The sequence below is a fragment of the Elgaria multicarinata genome, chromosome 22, assembly GCF_023053635.1.
Source record: "Elgaria multicarinata webbii isolate HBS135686 ecotype San Diego chromosome 22, rElgMul1.1.pri, whole genome shotgun sequence".
In the NCBI taxonomy this organism is placed as follows: domain Eukaryota; kingdom Metazoa; phylum Chordata; class Lepidosauria; order Squamata; family Anguidae; genus Elgaria; species Elgaria multicarinata.
Window position 1 is genome coordinate 6199887 of NC_086192.1, and position 24741 is coordinate 6224627.

The window sequence follows — 24741 nt, forward strand, 5'->3', positions numbered from 1 at the left end:
AGTACGAAGAACATTTACAAAAATGTGTGTGTTAGGGGGAAATAACGTGGGGAAATGCATTTTATTAGGAGAATTGCTTGTCCAAAAAAAAAAAAAAAAGAGTGTGTATTGTTCAAAAAAGCACACAAAATTTCATGTGTGAGGAGGAATGTGGATAAAAATGCTTATGGATTTTCATGCACTTTTTTTTTAATTCAGGACAAACTGGATTTATATTTAGAAATGAGAATCTGAAAAAAATGCACACAGATAAATTGGCCTGTTAGTTAGGAATTTAAATTGTGAAGATGAGCCTAGGAAGCTGCTGTGTCCTGAGTTGGGCTACTGATGTCTTGCCCCATGCTTGTTATGACTGGCAGAAGCTTTCCAACATCTTCCCCAGCCTAGCTGCCTGAGCTGTTTTTTAACTGGAGTTGCCAGGGCTCGAACCTGAGAGCTATTGCATGCAAAGAACATGCAATAGCACTGGGGTTTAGCTCCTTGTTAGTGTTTAGTTGCAGGTAAAACATTAGCCCTCTATCAAACAAGTTATTTGGTCTTTCTCCACCCCCCTCCAAGATGTCACAGACATTACTTCCACTCTCATATCTTTAAATACATCTTCAATCACATGGGCTAGAACAAGGGTGCAAAACCAACGTAGCATGGGATGGGGGTCAGATGACCCCCACCCACCCAGTCCTCCTGCAAGAGAAGAGCAAAGGGGATTTGGCCAGCTCTGCCTAGACTTCTCCCACCCTGCCTTTTCCCATTGAGAAGGGAAGTAGGGCAGGCGAAGCCAAACCAGATATTTTCTCTTCATTCCTCTGTCACAGGAGCAGAGGGGACTCCGCCATCTTTTCCTGTCCAGGAAAGCCCATATACAGCAAAGCGGAATTTGTGATTGGAGATAACAGTGGCGATTCCTTTCTCTGCCTCCCTGGGTAATCCCCACTGTTATCTCCAGTCTATATTTGGAGATAACGTTGGCGATTCCTCTCACTGCCACCCTGGGTAATCCCCACTGTTATCTCCAGTCTGTATTTGGAGATAACGGTGATTTTTCTCTCTGCCACCCTGGGTAATCCCCACTCTTATCTCCAGTCTATGTTATCTTGCATTCTGGAGGTTCTGCAGCCCTAGGCAAGAAGCTTGCTTTTTAAAAAGAAAGCGAAGGCTTTGAGATTAATTCTGTGCTGCCTGACAACACACACCTCTCTCCTTTCTCTCTGTTGTAGTAGAACAACTACTGTCCTCACAAAGAGGTGGCCATACAGTTAGTTGAGCATCAATGTGCTGTTGGGAGGTAATGGACTTCTACCCTCCTCAGAAAAATGCTGGTTCAGGAGTGGGAAAGACATCCCCAAAGTTCACCAACCAGAGCCTAGGTGCAAAGTTCAGGAGGGGAGATGTAGATTGAAACTAAAGGAAGGCGCTGTAGCTCAGTGTGATAGAGCACCCGCTTGCGGAAGGCTCCAGCTTCGAGCCCCGGCTTCTCCAGGTAGGGCAAGGGAAGAATCCTGCCTGAAACCCTAGCTAGCTGCTGCCAGCCAGTGTCGACAATACTGGCCTAGATTTATTATTTATTTATTTATTTTATTTTATTACATTTATATGCCGCCCCACAGCCGAAGCTCTCTGGGCGGTTTACAATAATTAAAAATAGTAAACATTAAAAGTATACAAAATTTTTAAAAAACATTAAAAAACAGTATAAAAACAACAGTATCCATTTAAAAAACAACAATTCTGGGGTCCATTAAAAACAAACTTACCGTTGTTAAATGCTGTTAAAATGCCTGGGAGAAGAGAAAAGTCTTGACCTGGCGCCGAAAAGATAACAATGTTGGCGCCAGGCGAGCCTCGTCGGGGAGATCATTCCACAGTCGGGGGGGCAACCACTGAAAAGGCCCTCTCCCTTGTTGCCATCCTCCAAGCTTCCCTCGGAGTAGGCACTCGGAGGAGGACCTTAGATGTTGAGTGCAGTGTACGGGTAGGTTCATGTCGGGAGAGGCGTTCCATCAGGTATTGCGGTCCCAAGCCATGTAGGGCTTTATAGGCTAAAACCAGCACCTTGAATTGGGCTCGGAAACGTATAGGCAGCCAATGCAAGTGGGCCAGAATCGGTGTCATATGCTCTGACCTCCCTATCAATCTGGCCGCTGCATTTTGCACAAACTGCAGCTTTCGAACCGTCTTCAAAGGCTGCCCCATGTAGAGGGCATTGCAGTAATCTAATTTGGAAGTTACCAAAGCATGGGCAACTGAAGCTAGGTTATCCCTGTCCAGATAGGGGCGTAGCTGGGCCACCAACCAGAGTTGGTAGAAAGCACTCCGTGCCACCGAGGCCACCTGAGCCTCAAGTGACAAAGATGGTTCTAGGAGAACCCCCAAGCTACGAACCTGCTCCTTCAGGGGGAGTGCAACCCCATCCAGAACCGGTTGAACGTCCCCCATCCGATCAGAGGAACCACCCACCAGCAGCATCTCAGTCTTGTCTGGATTGAGTTTCAGTTTATTAGCCTTCATCCAGTCCATTGATAGACCAAGGGTCTGACCCAGTATAAGACAGCTTCCTATGTTCCTATGAACAGCGTGCCTCTGAGGCTGTAATCAACCAAGGAATTTCTGATCAGTACCAGAACCAAGTTCACAAGTCCGTTCAACTACAACAACAGCAACAACTTATTCTAATTCCCCCCACCCACCCAAGTGTTCATTTTCAGCAACCTAATTTGATGGTGATGGTGAGGAGCTTTTGAATGGTTGCAGTTAGAAAAATTGGGAGCCGAAAGCTTGCAAATCACCTAGAAAGCTCAGGATTCCAACCACTTCATTCTCTTCCCCCACAACTGTGCAAATTTCAGTCCTCACTGGGCTGTCTTTGGTGCATCCCATTGAGAATTTCCCTAAAGCTTTTTTGTGCATTTGCAAACCTCGGGGTCCCCCCAAAGTACTAATCCTCCTCTACGTGGGCGGTGCCGTTCCGGTTACGAAAGGAATGGCACGCACCACTTGAACATCGAAAATAGAAGGAATTGGTTTGGCAAGATGGAACCGAGAGGGGGATATCTCGCTTTCAAGTCTTGCCTTTGGGCTTCCTGGTTGGCTGTTATGTACCAGCTGGGCTTCTTGGTCCGATCAAACAGGGATCTTCCGTTATCTGTGGCTGCCTTGAGCAAATTTGTTTCTGTAGTGATAAGCTCAATTTCTTGTTTGTGCCTAAAAATCTCAGGGTCTGCTTTGTTTTCCTCCTCCTCCCCACCCCTTCCAGGCTCTCAGCAAAATGTTGACAAAGCTTTGGGCCTGATTGGCAAGAAGTTCAAAGACCTGAGCCTCACCAACATCTATGCGCCACCGCCTCCCCCGTTGCCCCTGCATTCTCTCCCCATGACCTCTTGGGTAAGCATGGCCGCTGAGAAGACGCCGCCCCTCTTAAGTGAGCCCTGCAAGACCCTTTGGCTGTCAGAGGAGTCAAGCTCACTGGCCGTGGGGCTCCACCGTCACGCAGTGCAGAACCAACGTAGCATGGGATGGGGGTCAGATGACCCCACCTGCCCGGATGCCTGCATTGAGCAGGGGGTTGGACTCGATGGCCTTGTAGGCCCCTTCCAACTCTGCTATTCTATGATTCTATGATCAGGAAAAACTTCCTGACTGTTAGAGCAGTATGACAATGGAATCAGTTACCTAGGGAGGTGGTGGGCTCTCCCACCCTAGAGGCCTTCAAGAGGCAGCTGGGCAGCCATCAGTCAGGGATGCTTTCGGGTGGATTCCTGCATTGAGCAGGGGGTTGGACTCGATGGCCTTGTAGGCCCCTTCCAACTCTGCTATTCTATGATTCTATGATCAGGAAAAACTTCCTGACTGTTAGAGCAGTATGACAATGGAATCAGTTACCTAGGGAGGTGGTGGGCTCTCCCACCCTAGAGGCCTTCAAGAGGCAGCTGGACAGCCATCAGTCAGGGATGCTTTAGGGTGGATTCCTGCATTGAGCAGGGGGTTGGATTCGATGGCCTTGTAGGCCCCTTCCAACTCTGCTATTCTATGATTCTATGATCAGGAAAAACTTCCTGACTGTTAGAGCAGTATGACAATGGAATCAGTTACCTAGGGAGGTGGTGGGCTCTCCCACCCTAGAGGCCTTCAAGAGGCAGCTGGGCAGCCATCAGTCAGGGATACTTTAGGGTGGATTCCTGCATTGAGCAGGGGGTTGGACTCGATGGCCTTGTAGGCCCCTTCCAACTCTGCTATTCTATGATTCTATGAAAACAGGTCTCTGTGATTCGGGCACTTGAAACGTCTTGGATTCTCTGAGCGCACAACTTGCGTCTTGCAAGCGTAGCACGTTGCTGCAGGTGTGGAGAGAGGTGTGCAAACTCTCACGTTTTGCATAGTTGTGAAATCTTTTTTTAAAGGCAGTTGTAGAATTTGAAGTTTGGTGTGCTGTTACAGACTTAGACCTTACCCTCCCCCCCCCCCCCCGCTCAAAAAACAAAATGAAGGCAGGGATATAAGGTACCACAAGATGTAGTGATGACCACCAATTTGGATGGCTTTAAAAGGGGATTGGGCAAACTACTGGCTGAGAAGGCTATCAAAGGCTACTAGTCCTGAAGCTACCTCCCGTATCAGAGCCATCATGCCTACATACACCGATTGCTGGGGAACATGGGCGGGATGGTGCTGTTACACTTGTGGGTTTCCCACCAGAAGCTGTTTGGTCAGTGTTTGAACAGAATGCTGGACTAGATGGGCCCTTGGCCTGATCCTGAATGGCTCTTCTTACGTTCTTATGTAGATAGTGGATCCATGAAAGATCTCTCCCTTCTCAGGCTCTTGCCGTCTTCTGGTAGATGAGGCTTAACTCAGCATATGCGGTTAAATTCTGTTAAATGCCTGAGAGAAAAGAACAGTCTTGAAAAGATAGTACCGTATTTCTTCGATCGTAAGACGCCATCGATTGTAAGACGCACACTCATTTCAGTACCACCAACAGAGAAAAAGCTTTGATTCTAAGAAATAATGAACGCACCCGCGATTCTGAGACGCACCCCGTTTTTAGAGATGTTTATATGGGGGGAAAAGTGCGTCTTAGAATCGAAGAAATACGGTAATGTTGGTGCCAGGCGGGCCTCGTCAGGGAGATCATTCCATAATTGGGGTGGGGGGTGGGGGCCACCACTGAGAAGGCCCTCTCCCTTGTTCCCATCTTCTGAGCTTCCCTCAGAGTAGGCACCCAGAGTCCAACCAGCTGTCGACCAGGGACCAACAAAGCAGGACAAGATGCAACAGCACCCTCCCACCCATGTTCCCCAGCAACTGGTGCACACAGGCTTACTGCCTCGGATATTGGAGGTAGCACATAACCATCAGGGCTAGCCTTCTGCTCCAGGAATTTATCCAGCCCCCCTTTTAAAGCCATCCAAATTGGTGGCCATCACTACATCTTGCGGCAGAGAATTCTATAATTTAACACTGCGCTGTGTGGAGACGTCCTTCCTTTTATCTGTCCTGAATCTCCCATCAATCAGCTTCATGGGAAGACCCCACCAGGTTCTAGTATTTTGAGAGCGGGAGAAAAAGGTCTCCCTATTCACATTCTCCACACCAGGCATGATTTTGTACACCTCTATCATGGTTCCCTTCACCCTCCTTTTTTCCAAGCTAAATAATCCCAGCTGGTGTAACCTTCCCTCATAGGGGAGCTGCTCCAGCCCCTTAATCATTTTAGCTGCCCTTTTCTGCCCTTTTTCCTTTTTCTTATAATGCCTAACGTGGAGTTTGCCTTCTTTACAGCGGCCGCACACTGGGTGGACGTTTCCATCGAGCTTTTCCACCACAACCCCAAGATCTCTTTCTTGTTCGGTCACCACCAGCTCAGATCCCATTGGGTTATACTTGAAATGGGTTTTTTTTTTTTGCCCCAACGTGCATCACCTTACACTTGCTTACATTGAACCGCTTCTGCCATTTGGACGCCCACTCGCCCAGCTTGGAGAGATCCCATTGGAGCTCTTCACAATCCCTTTGTGTTTTAAAACCTTAAATAATATGGTGCCGTCAGCAAACTTGGCCACTTCCCTGCTCACTCCTAATTCCAGATCATTTATGAACAAGCTGAAGAAGATACTAAATTGTGGGGGTAACGCCACACTACCCTTTATCAGCTTGATGAAAAATAGGTTCTGTCTGCAGCTATTCCTCAAGATGGCAAAATAAAATCTCCTGTTTCATTGTCTCCGTAGCTGTAAAATTAAAACGCTCCCATAGAAGAACTTGCATTCTCTCTCTCCCTCTGTGGCAGCTCATGCTTCCTGATGGGGTCACAGTGGAAGTGATCGTGGTGAACCAAGTCAACGCCGGGCACCTGTTCGTCCAGCAGCACACGCACCCCACCTTCCACGTCCTTCGTAGTTTAGACCAGCAGATGTATCTGTGCTATTCGCAACCAGGGATCCCAACCATGCCGACACCAGTGGAAGGTAAGTGTCTTGGTCTCTTTGTGCCTTTGCATCCTAGAATCAACATGGCTTTCATCCTCCACAGCACTTTCTGCCTGGAACCTGTATAAACGAATCCCGCAAGGACTCACCCTGTACATATAACAAAAGCAAAAAGAGAAAAGGGGAAGGGAAATAGAAAGAAAGAAAATGACCTAAAAGCATATTTGTTCACTGGTAGCTGTTTCCATCTTTTTAAACCTAGCGATTCTGGATTCCTGCATAAAGGCTTCCTTAAGCAATGGCATATAGCTGCAAAGTCACGTATAGCCTGTAATTGGAAGTCTCCAAAGCAACTAACTAAAGAGCAGTAGGTTGATAACATTTGGAAGACTATGAATATGTATAGACTTAGGATGTTTTGCTTGCTGCGCTTACTAACTTGAGGAATGATACTATGCCACCATAGTTTCCATGTATTTCCTATGTTGAAGCTCTTAAAACGTATGATAAAATTCCAGCCAAGTACAGTTGCCTATATTTTTTTCCGATTAATACACACCAAACGACATACAGTCATACATACACACTTCTTTTATATGTTGAATAACTTGCATTTTTATCTACTTTCATTAGATACTGAGCTCCTACTTATTTCTTTTCATAGGTTTTAAAATGTATATGTTTTAAATTTTGTAAGGCCACCTTGAGGCCCAGTATTGGGCAAAAGGCAGGGGTACAAATAATAATAATAATAATAATATTTATTTATTTATTGCCTTTCTATACCGCCCAATAGCCGGAGCTCTCTGGGCAGTTCACAAAAATTAAAAACATTCAAAGTATAAAACAACAGTATAAAACCATAATATAAAATACAATATAAAAGCTCAACCAGATAAAAACAGCAGTAATAATAATAATAATAATAATAATAATAATAATACCACCACCTAGGCTGTGTTTTTTTTTTTTACTACAAATGTTCCATAAGCAGAGCAGTTACAGACTAGGATTTAGAACAGCCTTCCTCAACCAGGGGCGCTCCAGATGTGTTGGACTACAACTCCCAGAATGCCCCAGCCAGCTGGCTGGGGCATTCTGGGAGATGCAGTCCAACACATCTGGAGCGCCCCAGGTTGAGGAAAGCTGATTTAGAATGAGTAAATTCCTATGTTTCTTTAATGATTTTGATTTATATACATTCTTCTTTTCGTTGCCTTTATTTTGTTAATTTTATTTCGAAATAAAATTTCGGGATAAAGCATTATTTGTTCACAATAGGTATTCACAACACCCTCCATAAAATTAAAAGAAGGAAGGGGGAAAAGGATTCAATGCTTCTAGTTCATATCAGTTTAGAAATTAATGCACATCTTCAGTGCTTCAGGGCCACAGAGGACAAAGACACAATCGAGGCTTTTGCAAAATTCTTTTTGAATGCTATGAGAAGGTCACTCCAGACTTGATTCTGCTGCGCACTTTTCAAGTCAGTATGTAATTTTGCCCTCCTCTCTTGTATGTGTAAAGTCTGGTTGATGACCTTAATAAAGTTGATGATGATGACATTACTATAAGCAGTCCATGTATCTAAATGATGTTGATGACTGTAGGATATATGTTCCAATGTAGCACAGTTTCCTAGGATTTTACTAAAGGAAGTACATAGATTTGGAGGACATTGCTCTTAAGGTCTTACAGGTTTTTAAAAGCTAACCCGAATGTAGGTCCTACATCCTGCCCTTCTTTTCAGTGATAAATATATGGAACAAACCACTTGCTTTCCTGGGTTCTGTTCTAAGAGATACCTAACACTTGCATGTTTACAGCCCAGCTTGTCAAAACTCACTGTGTTCTGACCTCTGTCTGCCCTGTCAACTCCGTTCCATTGGTTGAGCTGCTCTGTTGTCAGAGAAGCAAGGTGACTTATAACCCCGGTCACTAAGGGTGTGTGTAGAATTCCTTTTTTGGAAATGAATTTAGTTACATAGGTTGCTGCCTTATATTTGGTGGAGGGTTGTGCATTTCCCCCCATTCCAAAAGGTGGAAGAGCTTTAAGCTCAAGTATTTTGGGTATTTTGGTCCTGCCCATCATTGCGGCCCCCGAGAGCTTGAATATGGCCCTTGGGCTGAAAGAGGTTCAGCACCCCTGGTCAACTCTGGGTGGCACTGGTTCTCTGGGGTTTCAGAGAGAGGATCTCCTATGCCTTGGTAACAAAAATCATTTAAGCAGTTCCCTTGTAATGCAGATAGTGCAGGCCCATAGACCACCCTGTAACTTATGGTGTGTGATGATGGAAAGTGGTCAATTTTGCTCTGTGTTTATATGGTGGAGATGCTGTCGTGAAAGTGTTCACTGTTTCGGCAGCGGAGCAAACTCTGGGCGTCTTACAACCATCAAATTGCGGCCAGTTCATGTCAGATTTGACTTCAGGTTCTACTTTTGCCAAGGAGCAATTGACCGTGATGAAGTCATTCTTTCGACTTTGTTTGGCTCTGAAAAAAAAAAAGAAATCAAAGCAATCTGTCTAGGGATAAACTGTAAAACAGTGGTGTCTTTCAACCAATCTGAATTTGATTTCAGAGGAGCTCTTCGGGGAGGGGGGAGCATTCCACTGGTGGGTGGAGGCAAAGGGACAAAGCCAAAACTAACAGCATATTATAGCTTAAAGCTCTTACTGCCAGCAGTCAAGCATTTCAACCTTCTAGGATGGAGAAAACACTGCACAAAAGCTGGGAAACCAACCAATGGTTAGTGGTCAGGGGGAAGAGGGCGGGACCAGAGAAAGGGGGAGGGGCCACATGAACACCCTTGGAGGGCTGCATTGGGAACTCCACACCTGAGGTTCTGCAACTCTGCTGAAAAGGTACTCGACCAAGGAAAGGTTCTAGGTGACTCAATAAATGCTTGAGAACACGGTGCAGCTTCTAATTGGACAGGAAGTTTGGTGCATTGCGTTTGACCCATTTCCGATTTTTGTGCCCTCTAGTTGGAGTTGTCTGTGCCGCACCGGGCGTGGAAGGCGCATGGTGGCGGGCGCAGGTGGTCGGCTACTTCAAAGACACCAGTGAAGTGGAGATCAGATACGTGGACTACGGCGGATACGAGAGAGTCAAGATTGACACGCTTAGACAGATCAGGTGAGCAGACCGAGAGTTCTTTTCCAAGGCCGTGGGACCCTGATTTCTTTGTTTTGGGGCGGTGAGAATGTGCAGAAGTAAGGTCCCTCCTCACCCTAAGCCCTGCTCAGCCCTGGTGGTGCTTTTCCCTGTGCAGCCCACCCATTCCTTATGGGTGCTCATGGGTGCTTTTCATTGGAGTGCCTCTGTTTTCACATCTGTAAAATGGGAATATTTATTCAAAATGGGAATATATCTTCATAATGTGCATTTAATTTTTCCAAATAAAGCTACTCACTCATTAAAAAAAACAAAGTAGAGACAGGGCATAAACAGGTGTACAAACAGTAATTACAAAATAATATTTAAAGCCATATTTTAAAAGCTTCTTTTCCAAGTGATGCATACAGATGGAGGTATGGCGATCGAACGTTGGAATGTTTATTGAGACAAAATTCTTGCTGGTAACATATTCTCTCAAAATGTTGTGAGGTCTTCAGACCACTGCACAACTGAGGGAGAGACTGTAGAGTTGGGGTAGTGTTTGAATGGGCATCTAGAGGAGGTGTCTGACCCAAGGGCTTAAATTCTGGTTTAGCCCAATTGCTCATATGTCCTGATATTCACACAAATATGTCTATTAGTCTGATCAGCTCTTGGATAGAGTTTTCAGGATCATCAGTAAACATTAACATATCATCCACATAAAGATGATGTTCTTTTCTGTGATCCGATGAAGAAAACTATGAATTGCCCTGTTTTGTTGGATGGTGCAAGCCAGCGGGTCCAGAGAAATGTAGGGCGGGTCAGTCTTGTGCATGCTTGCATTGGGAGTGATTTGATCTCCGTTGTACCTGACGGAGAATTGTCCATCAGCCAGTGGAACATGCAAGGCTAAGAGTTGTGAAGGAACAGTGGAACTGGAGTGCGGAGTGTGGCAGTTGTCATGTCTAACCCTACTGCCCCTGTTTTGGGAGAAGATGTTTCAAGTAATCAATCAGAATCAGATTCAGAACTGGAAGACGCAGCGCCGGACACCAGCCAGCATGTACCAGTGGGGAAGGAAGCTCTCACGGGCGATTCCCCAGCTGGGAGTCAGCCCTCTCCAGAGCTTATCTCCTCAAGCCCAAATCCTACACACTCGGTGGGAAGTGAGGTTTCTTCCGGAGTTGAGCATCCCGACAAGCTAGCTGATGCTAGGGTCCGCCGGAAGCTCAAACACACGGGGTGGAAGGAAGGCGTGAGAAAGTCGGTTAGATTACGCCAGAACCTGCCTCCGCACCAGGCGCTCTGAAGTTACAGGTGTTTAAGAAGTTGCTTCCTATTCTTCTTGAGCGGACAAGTGTCTTGCTTAGTTCGTATAGTTTTGCCTAGGGGGACGTTTCCAAGAGGTTATTCTCTATTCAGGTAGAAGAGACATTTGTTGCTTAATAAAAGCTTTGTGGATTGCTTAGCAAGGCTCGTCATTTATCTCCCATCGAAAGCAGGAGTGTTCTGAGAAAGCCGACAGCAGTTTCCTTAGCGTCTACAGCCAGGAAAGTTTTGCTGCCATCCTGATGTTACTGTCCCTTCCTCGAAGCACTGGCTGCATTCAGACAACACTATAGTCAATGGTGGGGTAATAATCCACTCGACAGTTGTTTATCTAGGGGGTGCTCCCCACCCAACATGATGATAATCAACCGTGGTGTGGATTAGGATGAGTTAACTGTTAATCCATGCTGGGTTGACTCACTCATCCCCCGCCTCCTCTCCCCTCTCAGTCCTCCTGCTAGTATCCCATCAACCATTGCTTCCAAAAATCTATCCTGCCAGCTGGACTAGAGTGGCCGCCATCGCTTTGACCGCCCTTGCCTTGCGACTCTGTGGCTGCGGAAATAACCCAACGGTGGCTGCGGAAATAACCCAACGGTGCCTTCCACACAACCCGATAACCAATGGTGGTTCAAATAGCCAACTCTGCACAGCGTTGGTTATTTGTGTTGGTTCTTTAGGCCAAACAAACAACCGTTGGTTAAAAAACCTACTTCCACACAACACAATAATCCATGGTGGGTTAAATAAACAACCATTGACTATTAAAACCACCACTGGATATCGGGTTGTCTGAACACAATCACTGTCTTTCCTGCACATGGTTCCCATTTTGCAGAGTGGCTTAGGCCGCAACCCTGTTCATGTTTCTTTGTGGGAGCAGGCCCCATTGATCAGGTGAGGGTGGAGGATTGCTCCACAAGTAGGCAAACTCATTGGGTGCAGAAAGCACTGCTTCAGTAGTTATTTTTTTGTTTATTTATTTATTTATTTATTTATTACATTTCTATACCGCCCAATAGCCGAAGCTCTCTGGGCGGTTCACAAAAATTAAAAACATTCAAAGTATAAAACAACAGTATAAAACCATAATATAAAATACAATATAAAAGCTCAACCAGATAAAAACAGCAGCAATGCAAAATTACAAATTTAAAACACCAAGTTAAAATGTATTTATAGACTGTTAAAATGCTGGGAGAATAAAAAGGTCTTCACCTGGCATCTAAAAGCATATAACGTAGGTGCCAAGCGGACCTCCTTAGGGAGCTCATTCCACAGCCGGGGTGCCACAGCAGAGAAGGCCCTCCTCCTGGTAGCCACCTGCCTCACTTCCTTTGGCAGGGGCTCACGGAGAAGGGCCCCTGAGGATGACCTTAGGGTCCGGGCAGGTACATATGGGAGGAGGCGTCCCTTCAGAGAGCCTGGCCCCAAGCCGTTTAGGGCTTTAAATGATAATACCAGCACTTTGAATCGGGCCCGGACCTGGACTGGCAGCCAATGAAGCTGGAAAAGGACTGGTGTGATGACCAGTTGACCAGATCGTGCTTCCAAGTGAATCTTGGGGAAGGAAGCCCCAGCTCTTTGGTTAATTCAGGACTATGCGAGTCAAAAGTGCTGCAGCAGCAGTTTCCTTTTTACGTTCTTGTGTTTAGATAAACTCTTGCGTGTTTTGCTTTAAAGGTCTGACTTCGTAACCCTACCTTTCCAAGGAGCAGAAGTCCTACTGGACAATGTAGTACCGCTTCCAGGTAATGCCCGTCCTTGCTGAAAGTCATTTAGATCTTGCATGTTTATATTATTCATTTATTTCATTTCTATACCACCCATTAGCCATAGCTCTGAACAGCTCACAAAGATTAGGCGCCTGAACAGGCAATATGATAACATAATAGAAAATGATTAACATACAAAAATATTTAACCACTTTTAATTGATAAGAATGCCAGGACCCCTTCAAAAGAATATAAGAAGAGCCCTGCTGGATCAGACCAAGGGTCCACCTAGCCCAGCACTCCGTTCACACAGTGGCCAACCAGCCATCGGCCAGGGATGAACAAGCAGGACATGGTGCAACAGCACCCTCCCGCCCATGTTCCCCAGCAATTGGTGCACACAGGCTTACTGCCTCGAATACTGGAGATAGCACACAACCATCAGGGCTAGTAGCCATGGATAGCCTTCGCCTCCAGGAATTTATCCAACCCCCTTTTAAAGCCATCCAGATTGGTGGCCATCACCACATCTTGTGGTAGTGAGTTCTATAACTTAACTATGTGCTGTGTGAAGAAGTCCTTCCTTTTATTTGTCCTGGATCTCCCACCAGTTTCATGGGATGACCCCAGGTTCTAGTATTTTGAGAAAGGGAGAAAAATGTCTCCCTATAATCATTTGCTGCCAAATCCCTGGGAGTAGAGGGAAGTCTTAGCCCGGGCTAAAAAGATGGCAGTGTTGGTACCGGGCAGTTCTCACTAGGTAATATGACGTGGCTCACGCTTACTGGGGTGAGATGGAACGGGGAGGCTATAGAAAGATGCTTTCAGATTGGGCAAAAGCTCTCATGCAACCTGCAGCAGCAAATCTTCACCCACACAGACTGACTGAAGACCTTGTGGAGAGGAGTCAGTTGCGCTACATGCACAGAGACTAAAGCTAGCAGGATTAAGCTCTGTCTGTAGGGGGCAATTAAGGTGGAATGCCTTAATTTGTGTGCTGTTCACGGAAAGGCATTTCTTGTGCCTCTCTATAATGGGGTCCTGTGAGTGGCGTCATGGGGAGAGTATTCCCGAGTTAAGAACATAAGGAGAGTCATACTGGATCAGACCAACGGCCTATGTAGTCCAGCTTTCTGTTCGTCCCTTGGATCCATGAGCAGGATACGAGCAAAAGAAAACTCTCCAGTTAATGTCCCCAGGAACTGGTACCTAGAGGTAATACCGTCCCTGATACTGGCGCTAATATAAAACCATCATGAATAGTAGCTATTGAATTTGGCTGATCCCTCTATAAAGCTGTCCAAGTTGGTGACCATCACTACATCTTGCGGTAGCGAATTCCATAGTTCACCTATGCATTGTTTAAAGGAGTACTTCCTTTTCTTTGTGCTAAATCTCCCACCAGTCAGCTTCATGGGACGGGCACATGGGGTTCTAGTATTATCCACAACACCGTGCCTCATTTGATAAAGTTCTGTCTTTTGCACGTAGAAATGTTTTAGTGTTTAGGTTTGGTAAGCACTTAAGAGCGTTTCTTCTTTCTTCCCTTCCCGAAAGATGATGATCACTTTTCATCTGAAGCAGACACAGCTGTTAGCGAAATGACCAGGGGTACACCCTTGCTTGCGCAGGTATGTGTAAAACCGGCTGGTTGCTCACTAAACGCTGCCTTTTGTTCTGGGAAAGAGGAGGCTTTGTCTATGGCTAGAAATCTCAGCTCGCTTGGGATCAATATTTACGAGCTCTCTAGGCAAGTATTTGTGGTGGGTGGCCTTGTCTGTTTTCTCTCGCGGCTTGGAAGATGCCATGATACCTGGGAATCCCGCCATTGCACCAATAAATGAACCCAGGATATTACCTGAATGCGGGGAGAGCAGCTGCATTAAATATTTTCAAGAAAGCGTTGAGAAAGAGAGAGAGACTCCATGCAGACAATACGTTAGTCAACGCAGTATGAAAACTCCACTCAACGGTTGAGTTTTCAGGGGGCGCTCCCTACACATGTTCTATCTCCACCATTGTGTGACTGTGGGCCACCGTGGAGTTGAGTAAAATCCACCGTGACGGTAGATCGACAGATCCTCCTCCCTCTCTGCTCCCCCAGTGCTCCCGATGGTATCCCATCAGCCATTGCTGCAAAAAATAAAACAAAAAACAATCCCGGAAGCTCTCCTGGAGTGGCACTCTCTCCTTTCGCCGCTCTTGCCCGGGAACTCTGTGGCCAGTGGGAAAAGTCAACGCAACGGAGAACCACGGAGCCCGCCACACAACACGCAACACAACGGTTGTGCAGGAACCGTGGATATTCAGCGTGGAGTGTTTCCCCCAAAAAACCTCCACTGTGGAGCGGACTTTTCCCACCAGACAACACATTTCTCAATGGTGGTGTAAAAACTCCACTGTGGAGTTCCAAAACCGCCGTTGAGAAACATGTTGTCTGAACTGAGCCAGAGAGCACTCCAAACAAAAGCCGGGTCTTCATGTGGGTCACGGTGGCCCTTGAGTGCTGCTTAAAGTCAAGGGTTGATATTAAAGAAGCAGCTGGTCTGCCGAATGCCAACAGAGCACTGGAACTTTACATATCATTCTGGGCCATAGTAGAACTTGTATATGCAAAAGCGCTCAACACGTAAATACAGTTGAATATTATGAATGGGACAGATTCATATTTCCAAGCCTGGTGATAGCAAATTTCAGTGACATCACTAGTGACAATCTGAGAACGTTTCCTCTCCTCTCTTTAGGCACATTTCATTGTGCTTTTGTGCGTGAGGGAAAAACCATGCTTCTGTTCATCTGTTGCTAGCTATTAATAGACATCTCTTATTTCCAGGTTACAAATTACGACAATGCAACAGGCTTGCCCCTAATACAGCTGTGGAGTATGATAGGAGACGAGGTATGTGTGCTATCAACGCTTTTTGGGTCGGTGGGCACATTTGGAAGTTTGAGTGTTGTGGGTACTCTCACAAAATGGCTGCCCTGGTGCGGTGGGGGCGGGAGCCCATTCATAAAATGGGTTCTGTGGTGGACATGGCTGGTCACAAAACACCCATTTCCCAGAAGGGAAACCGGTGAGACTAAAAGGAAAGTAATTTAATGACAAGGCAGAATTAGGGTCCACGAAACTGCTGTTTCGAAACCAAAGACTGATGGTGCTGCCTCCCAGTTTCAGTAATAATAATGTTAAAAAAAATCTTAAGGAATGAAAGTAAAATCACAAGGGACAAAGGAGCCTGGTGAGCACCAAGAGAGCCTCCTATTTCCAGGGGCCACCATGTTGGACACCCCAGAAATAGAACATCAGCCAAAGGGGAGTCCTTCATAGAATCATAGAATAGCAGAGTTGGAAGGGGCCTACAAGGCCAACGAGTCCAACCCCCTGCTCAATGCAGGAATCCACCCTAAAGCATCCCTGACAGATGGTTGTCTAGCTGCCTCTTGAATGACTCTAGTGTGGGAGAGCCCACCACCTCCCTAGGTATCTGACTCCATTGTCGTACTGCTCCTTAGTATGTAAATCAACCCAGAAATTGAAGCTCAAATTCAGCGCATTGTGTGATCTCTTAGATTAGTCAGCCTTCCTCTACCTGTTGGCCTCCAGGTGAGGTGTGTTGAACAACAGCTTGTATCATCCCCATCTAACATGGCTGTTACTTCCCCTTTGGGCTAGCGTTGGTTTACGCTAGCGCAATGTCCTTAGCACTGCCGCTCCTGCCCATTGGAGCAAGCCTTCTGCAGGTTTTGAGAACTGCTTGTCCTTTAAGAAAAACTCTGCTTCTTGATTGTGGATATGGACACCACACTTCAAGAAGAATGCAGAGAAGCTGGAAGGGGGGTTCAGAGGAGGGCAGTGGGGATGACCAGGGGTCTGGAAACAAAGCCCTATGAAAAGAGACTGAAAGAACTGGGTCTGTTCAGCCTAGAGAAGGGAAGGCTGAGGGGACACATGAGAGCACTCTTCAAATACTTAAAAGGTTGTCACACAGAGGAGGGCCAGGATCGCTTCTTGATCCTCCCAGAGTGCAGGACATGGAATAACAGGCTCAAGTTAAAGGAAGCCAGATTCCAGCTGGACATCAGGAAAAACATCCTGACTGTTAGAGCAGTAGGACAATGGAATCAGTTGCCTGGGGAGGTTGTGGGCTCTCCCACACTAGAGGCCTTCGAGAGGCAGCTGGACAACCATCTGTCAGGGATGCTTTAGGATAGATTCCTGCATTGAGCAGGGGGTTGGACTTGATGGCCTTATGGGACCCTTCCAACTCTACTATTCTATGAGTCTATCTTTTTAGTTGATTAAAAGCTCAATCCTATGCATGTTTAGCCATGCTGGGAGTTGTAGGACTTTTTTCTGTCTAAATGTGCATCCAGCTGTTTAACGGATTAGACCGTCTCTCCTCAATTTGGTGCCTTTCAGATATATTGGAGTACTAATCCCACCATCTCACAGCCAGCACAGCCATTGCCACCTTCATAGAGGGCCTGTTCAAACAGCAGAGTAAGGCATGGTTAGGCCGCTAACCCTTTTGTAGCAAATGGTTAGTGAGCGTGTTTAAACCATGGTTATGTAGCCACCATGGTTAGGAATGGTTCACACAACACACTAAGCCATGCTTCACACGACACACTAAGCCATGGAATGATGGGCTCAAGTTACAGGAAGCCAGATTGCGACTGAACATCAGGAAAAACTTCCTGACTGTTTGAGCAGTACGACAATGGAACCAGTTACCTAGGGAGGTGGTGGGCTCTCCCACACTAGAGGCCTCCAAGAAGCAGCTGGACAACCATCTGTCAGGGATGTTTTAGGGTGGATTCTTGCACTGAGCAGGGGGTTGGACTCGATGGCCTTGTAGGCCCCTTCTAACTCTACTATTATATGATTCTATGACCATTGAAGTCCAATCTGGCTTCCTGTCACTTGAGCCTGTTATTTTGTGTCCTGCCCTCTGGGATGATTGAGAAGAGATCCTGGCCTTCCTCCGTGTGGCAACCTTTCAAGTTGATTCCTGCATTGAGCAGGGGGTTGGACTCGATGGCCTTAGAGGCCCCTTCCAACTCTACTATTCCAAGATTCCATGATAACGTTTAGCTCAAAATGCTTAGCCACCATGGCTTAGCATGTCATCTGAACAGGGTCATAACCTTCCATGATTTGTGGTGCAGTCACAACGTGGTGTAGTGGCTAAAGTGTCAGACTGGGAGTCAGGCGATCCGGGTTCTAGTCCCCACTCGGCCCTGGAAACCCACTGAGTGACTTTGGGCCAGTCACAGTCTCTCAGCCCAACCTACCTCACAGGGTTGTTGTTGTGAGGATAAAATGGAGAGGAGGAGTTTATGGACGCCGCTTTGGGTGCCTTGGAGGAAAAAAGGCGGGATATAAATGCAGTAATAAATAAATACGTCTCTGTCTCTCTCTTACAGAGCTGCAGCATCTCTGTCGCCGCACGGCTAACTCTTTTGTTTGTGTGTGTTTTTCTCTTTTCCAGTTGGTATCAATAAACCGAACCTTGGTGGAAAGAGGATTTGCACAATGGGTCGAAAACTACTAATAGTCCGTGGCTGTTTTCTGAACTCCTCGTCCCTATTTCTCTCCCCACCACTTTATCCCTTTTGATCTTTCTCTCCTTTTTGGGGGGCACTGTTTCCTAATTAGGTTTGGCAATCTTTTGTCCTTCCCTGCATCCTCCCTATATGCAGAAAGCAAATGACCTTATATGCTTGTGGTCTGTTATTGATGCTCGCACCCTGACAGACGACAGTTCGGATTCCGTACCTCGTTTTGCAGAAAGGCAGGGAGTTGAACCATAAGCCATAAAGAGACTGCAGCTTTAAAACCTGGCTCTCTTCACCCACCCACCCACTCCATCCTCTGCCTGACCTGGGTCCAAAGTTGAAGTTTAAACAACAATAATTGAATGAATGAAAAAAGGAAATTGTCAGGAGTTAGTAAAAGGATTGCCCGTTTGCTAAACTGTGAGTGGAACATACCCCGGCTTCCTAAATGCTGCCTTAACATTAAAGTTACGTGGAAGGTAAAATTGCTTTCAGATGTCCCCCTCCCGGCCCCTCCCATTCAAAAATATCGAAATAAAACCATGATAAAAGATTTGACTCTTGGGAGCTCATCATAGACCTGTTGTAGGCAATTCTGTGCTTCCAAACAGCAAAAGTTAAGCTCAAGTTCACTTCTGGCTGTAAGTAGCTGAAAAAGTTAGTAAAAGGATAGTACTCCTTGTTTGTGTAAGAAGTAGAGAATCACCACTTTGCAGGCTTCCTTAAACTATGTGATTAAGTAAACCACTACTGCTACAGCCGTTTTAACCCCCAGATCATATCTAACACAAAAATCTATTGCCAAACCTGATTGCAATTCATAACTGTTTTCTAGCTGTTCAAAAACCTGTGTAAATATATATAAAAAAAATCATTGTAATATTTTGTACAAGAGAAAAAAAAACTGGAGAACTAAAAAGGGAACTTCAGAACAAAATCAATTTTTTTTCCACACCAAAATGTCCTCTGTAGGTAGAAACGGTTTGGGGTGTATCGATACAGCTAAGTGCTAGATGATGTGAGGTTTTTTTCCCTGACCTCTCATGTACAGGATGTTTTTCTTTCCCCTAGCTTGCTGTATGGTAGGAACTGTATTCAACGAACTCTTTGCTACTTTTTTGCTGTACAGATCTGACTTCAAAGGGGGGAAAAAAGCAACATTTGGAATTACTATTGCAGTGGTGTGTCTCAATTTTTTCCTCCTTTTTAGATTGGTTTCAAATGTGGAATTAAAAAAAAATTGAGTAATTTAAGCTAATTTAATACTATTAAAATATAAATGAATTTAAACATGGCCGTTGAGTTGGGAGTTATTACTGGTGTTTGAAAATACCTTGTGTATATCTACTCATAACTACTACAGTTTTTCAGGTTTGCCTTCTCACGTGAAGCTTGATGTACCTGGGACAGACGCTGATGAAAAGTCTTATGTGAACAATGAAACCTCTGAAGTTTTCAGCTATTAAATGCCTTCAAATGCGAGGAACGAGTGTCATCAGAATTGTTTCTGGTTTTTACATGATCACATCAGAATTCCAGATCATTCATAAATGATCTGGAATTAGGAGTGAGCAGTGAAGTGGCCCAAGTTTGCAAAAGGCACCAAGTTATTTAAGGTTGTTAAAACACAAAGGGATTGTGAAGGATCCCAAAGAGATCTTTCCAAGTTAGGAGAGGGGGCACCCAGATGGCAGATGCAGTTCAATGTAGGCAAGAGTAAGGTGAAAAAACCCCACTTCAAGTATAATCTGATGGGATCTGAGCTGGCAGTTGCCGACCAAGAAAGAGATCTTGGGATTGTGGTGGAAAAACTCGATGAAAACGTCCACCCAGCCGCTGTAAAGAAGGCAAACTCCACGTTAGGCATGATAAGGAAAGGAAAGGAAAAAGGGCAGCTAAAATGATTAAGGGGCTGGAGCATCTCCCCTATGAGGGAAGTTTACAACAGATAAAAGGAAGGACTTCTCCACACAGTGCAGAGTTAAATTATGGAATTCACTGCCGCAAGATGTAGTGATGGCCACCAATTTGGATGGCTTTAAAAGGGGGCTGGATAAATTCCTGGAGCAGAAGGCTAGCCCTGATGGTTATGTGCTACCTTCAATATCTGAGGCAGTAAGCCTGTGTGCATCAGTTGCTGGGGAACATGGGTGGGAGGGTGCTGTTGCATCTTGTCCTGCTTTGTTGGTCCCTGGTCGACAGCTGGTTGGCCTCCGGGTGCCTACTCTGAGGGAAGCTCAGAAGATGGGAACAAGGGAGAGGGCCTTCTCAGTGGTGCCCCCTGCCCCGCCCCCCCCAATTATGGAATGCTCTCCCTGATGAGGCCCGCCTGGTGCCAACATTATTATCTTTTCAAAACTGTTCTTTTCTCTCAGGCATTTAACGTAATTTAACCGCATATGCTGAGTTTTTTAATTGACCCCAGATCTATATTAAGCCTGGCTGAGAGTTCACAGTTGTTTTAAATGTATATTTTTCCTTGTATGTTGTCTGTTTTTACGCTTTTATGGCTTTAAATTTTGTATATCGATTTTTAATGTTCAACGTTTTAATCTTTGTAAACCGCCCAGGGAGCTTCGCCTATGGGGCGGTATAGAAATGTAAATGACAACAGCAGGGGGCTGCATTAGATGGACCTCGGTCTGATCTAGCAGGGCTCTTCTGATGTCCTTACCTTCTTACTCTTGGGCAACTCAGACAATCTTCTACCAATGGTGTTTTTGTCTTGTGTAAAGCTGCCGTAACAATCTGTATCCGTTCCATGCTCCTGCATTGAGCAGGGGGTTGGACTCAATGGCCTTATAGGCCCCTTCCAACTCTTCGATTCTATGATTCCATCCTAACAGGCTCAAGTTACAGGAAGCCAGATTCTGGCTGGACATCAGGAAAAACATCCTGACTGTTAGAGCAGTACGACAATGGAACCAGTTACCTAGGGAGGTTGTGGGCTCTCCCACACTAGAGGCCTTCAAGAGGCAGCTGGACAACCATCTGTGAGGTATGCTTTAAGGTGGATTCACTGAGCAGGGGGTTGGACTTGATGGCCTTGTAGGCACCTTCCAACTCTACCATTCTATGATACTTGATATAAATTATGTATCCCTAATGCAGGTGGGAGCAACTTGTGACTAGGAAGGTTGGAGAAATCCTCAACAGAATCAAATGAGTTTGGATTTTACAAAATCTGTGCATCCCTGCTCGTAGCCCTCCGGATGTTTTGCCTACAGTTCCCATGATCCCTCACCATTGAGTAGTTTGCCCGGCGGAGTGCCCAGAGGTTGTCGAAACATGCCTGGTGGATGCTCAACTGCTAGATTTGCTCTAATTGCGGCAGAAGACCTGGAATAACATGTCTCCGCACAATCAGAGTGATGTTAATAAGATTGCATTCCCACGAAACATCAACGGAGATCGTGTAATTTGGGGGGGATGCAAACCCGGCACATATGCTGTCAATCCCACCTGATTTGGAGGCAGGAAGACCAGCTGCTCTTTCCTAATGTGTGTGGGTGCTTTGATAGGGACATGGAGCTATCAGCATTAGTTCTTGTATTGTCATTTGGAGAGGTCTTGTAATGTCAGTGTTCGAACTAGAGCAGGGATGTATAATTCTGAACTACAACTCCCATCAGACTGTCAGTTTGGTCAATAGTCAAGGGTAATGAGAGTCCAGCAACAGTGCTACAGCTCTGAACATCCCAGAGGGCAGGACACGGAATAACAGGCTCAAGTTACAGGAAGCCAGATTCCGGCTGGACATCAGGAAAAACTTCATGACTGTTAGAGCAGTACGACAATGGAATCAGTTACCTAGGGAGGTTGTGGGCTCTCCCACATGAGAGGCCTTCAAGAGGCAGCTGGACAACCATCTGTCAAAGATGCTTTAGGGTGGATTCCTGCATTGAGCAGGGGGTTGGACTCGATGGCCTTATAGGCCCCTTCCAACTCTCCTATTCTATGATTCCTCACCCCTTGGGTTAGGGTACCAGCCACGTATGCACACGATTGTGTGTGCACAGTGATATCTGAATTATCCTCTCTGGAACAGATTTGTGCTCAGTTGGGGTGCCCGACAGGCTTGTGTTGGGTTAGGGAGGGTTGAAGAGGTTAAAAGGTTAGAGAGATGACATTGTGATCATAGTAGCAATGACAATTCTTCTGTTGCTCATCTTTACGTCCACTCACAAGAGGGGATCCCCAAGCTTTGCAGAAGTACACAAATATCTTGGGGGAAAGACCAAAGCAGGTAGTTGCCACATGATACTGACGTTTGGAATGGGGGTTAGGAAACTGGGTAAGAGAGGAAATGACATGGAACGTGCTGAAAAGAAGAACACACTACAACAATTGGTTGCAGGTCTAACTTGTTATGCTATATCGAAAAGAAGTTTTATAAGTAGGAAAGCCTTGGTCCTTTCCTGTATGATTGGGCTCTGGCAGGCCTTAGGGGGAAAGGAGTTCATAAAATAGGAGCCACAACAGAGAAGGCCCTGCTTAACACCCTAGCTGATTTAGTTGAATGTCAATATCTCATTACCTTTAAACATACATACATAAAAACAACCTGCAGCAAGGTCAAATCTTCAAATAGGGCATGGATCTCACCTGGAGACGCTGAGGTTATCAGTAATACAGGTAAGGGTAAAGACACCCGAGTGTCACCTTAAGGCAAGAAAACGTGTAGCTTCTCTCCGCTAGCAGGAACCTCGGAAGCAAGAACTAATTTTCTCTTGTAAGCTGGACACTTAATTACTAAAATAATCCTTGAAAAAATGTCTCTCCCGGGAGCTTATACCTGCATGCCAAATCCACTTAATATTCATCGGAGCCTTGTCCGACAACTTAGTTCTCACCTTTTTAAGAGAGTTCCGAAGGAACTATGTCAGTTCATTGCTGCTTTAGGTCCCTGGGGAGCTCCTGCTTTGTAATGGTGTATTACAGTTTAACAGCTCGTTTTATAGCCTCTGCTGTAAGAATTGCCACACTTCGGCTATGCTACCAAGGGGGAGTTTTCTTCCAAAACAGCTTTTATAGTGCCCCATTTTCTGGAAGCAAGGCAGGGGTGCACCACTGTTTTGTCCCAGAAAGCCACATCAGCAGTTGACATAGGGGCAATGTATACATGTGCACATACATGCATGCACAGGGAAGATGGGGGGGGGGGGGCTTTGAGGTCACTGAGGGTGGGGGAGGCTAAACTACCCCCACAGGAACTCCAACGAGCATAGCTACTTTTATGCTGCCATTCGCAGCGCAAAAGCAGTGACGCTGCCTGCTTCTGGGTCAACGGCAAGTTGAGGAGGCGTTCGCGGCTTACCCCATTCAGGGGCTCAGCCCATAGTTAAATGATGGCTAGCGCCAGAATAGTGATGGCCACCAATTTGGATGGCTTTAAAAGGCGGTAGACAAATTCCTAGTGGCTCTCAATGGCTACCCGTCTTGATGACTGTGTGTTACCTCCAGTAGCAGAGGCAGTAAGCCTATGTACACTTGTTGCTGGGGAGCTTGGGTGGGAGGATGCTGTTGCACCATGCCCTGCTTGTATGTTTTCCATGGGCAGCTGGTCGGCCACTGTGTGAACAGAATGATGGACTAGATGGACCCTTGGTCTCATCCAGCAGAGCTGCTCTTACATTGTTATGATCCGAACCAGCAGTGCTCTTCTTAAGTTGTTATGATCCCAACCAGCAGTGCTCTTCTTACATTGTTATGATCTCAACCAGCAATTAGTGTTTCTGTGCCACTAACGGCGTCACAGAAGCACCAATGCTGGCTTCTGTGCAGTTGCTGGGAGGCTCTCCTTCCCCTGACAACGATGCTTCTCGTTGCTTCTTCAATGTCTCCATTAGCGGAACGGAAACGACGATGGTCAGGCAGGAAGGAATTTGACAGTAGGTAGGGGGGATTGTGCAGGACACACCGCATGCATCTTGGGCCATGAATGCTGCGCGTGGGCCCAGCTACATGTACAAACTGTATTGTAGTGTAGGAGGGAGGTTTCAACAAGGATGCGTCCTCTGGATCACTTTGTGTAAGGAAGTGTTTGGGGGTAGGGATGTTGAAGAAATTTGTAACAGATTCAAATGGATTTGGATTTCTACAACTCTGACCAAAGGATTCTGCAGCGGAACCAGCTTTTTCCGAGTCATGCGGATTCCGCAGGCTTGGGGCCGGCTTGTGCTAAGGCGTAGTTGCGCAAATGAAGGGGCCTACAAGGCCATCGAGTCCAACCCCCTGCTCAATGCAGGAATCCACCCTAAAGCATCCCTGACAGATGGCTGTCCAGCTGCCTCTTGAAGGCCTCTAGGGTGGAAGAGACCACAAGCTCCCTAGGTAACTGGTTCCATTGTCGTACTGCTCTAACAGTCAGGAAGTTTTTCCTGATGTCCAGCCGGAATCAGGCTTCCTGTAACTTGAGCCTGTTATTCCATGTCCTGCAGTCCGGGAGGATCGAGAAGAGATCCTGGCCCTCCTCTGTGTGACAACCTTTTAAGTATTTGAAGAGTGCTCTCATGTCTCCTCTCAATCTTCTCTTCTCCAGGCTAAACATGCCCAGTTTTTTCAGTCTCTCTTCATAGGGCTTTGTTTCCAGACCCCTGGTCATCCTGGTT

At 46.1% G+C, this 24741-nt stretch overlaps 1 protein-coding gene across 2 annotated transcripts in view; it reads left to right on the forward strand.

The window, feature by feature from the left end:
* The window catches only part of AKAP1 (A-kinase anchoring protein 1), a 55632-nt gene extending 36208 nt beyond the window's left edge, over positions 1-19424 (forward strand). For both annotated transcript variants that reach the window (XM_063146833.1, XM_063146832.1), the window contains exons 5-11: positions 3254-3381; positions 6287-6464; positions 9413-9563; positions 12540-12607; positions 14129-14202; positions 15405-15470; positions 18064-19424. In XM_063146833.1, coding sequence (XP_063002903.1) covers positions 3254-3381; positions 6287-6464; positions 9413-9563; positions 12540-12607; positions 14129-14202; positions 15405-15470; positions 18064-18126 — 728 coding nt within the window. In that variant the 3' untranslated portion in view covers positions 18127-19424. The remainder of the gene's footprint in view (positions 1-3253; positions 3382-6286; positions 6465-9412; positions 9564-12539; positions 12608-14128; positions 14203-15404; positions 15471-18063) is intronic.
* Positions 19425-24741: the final 5317 nt, after the last annotated feature.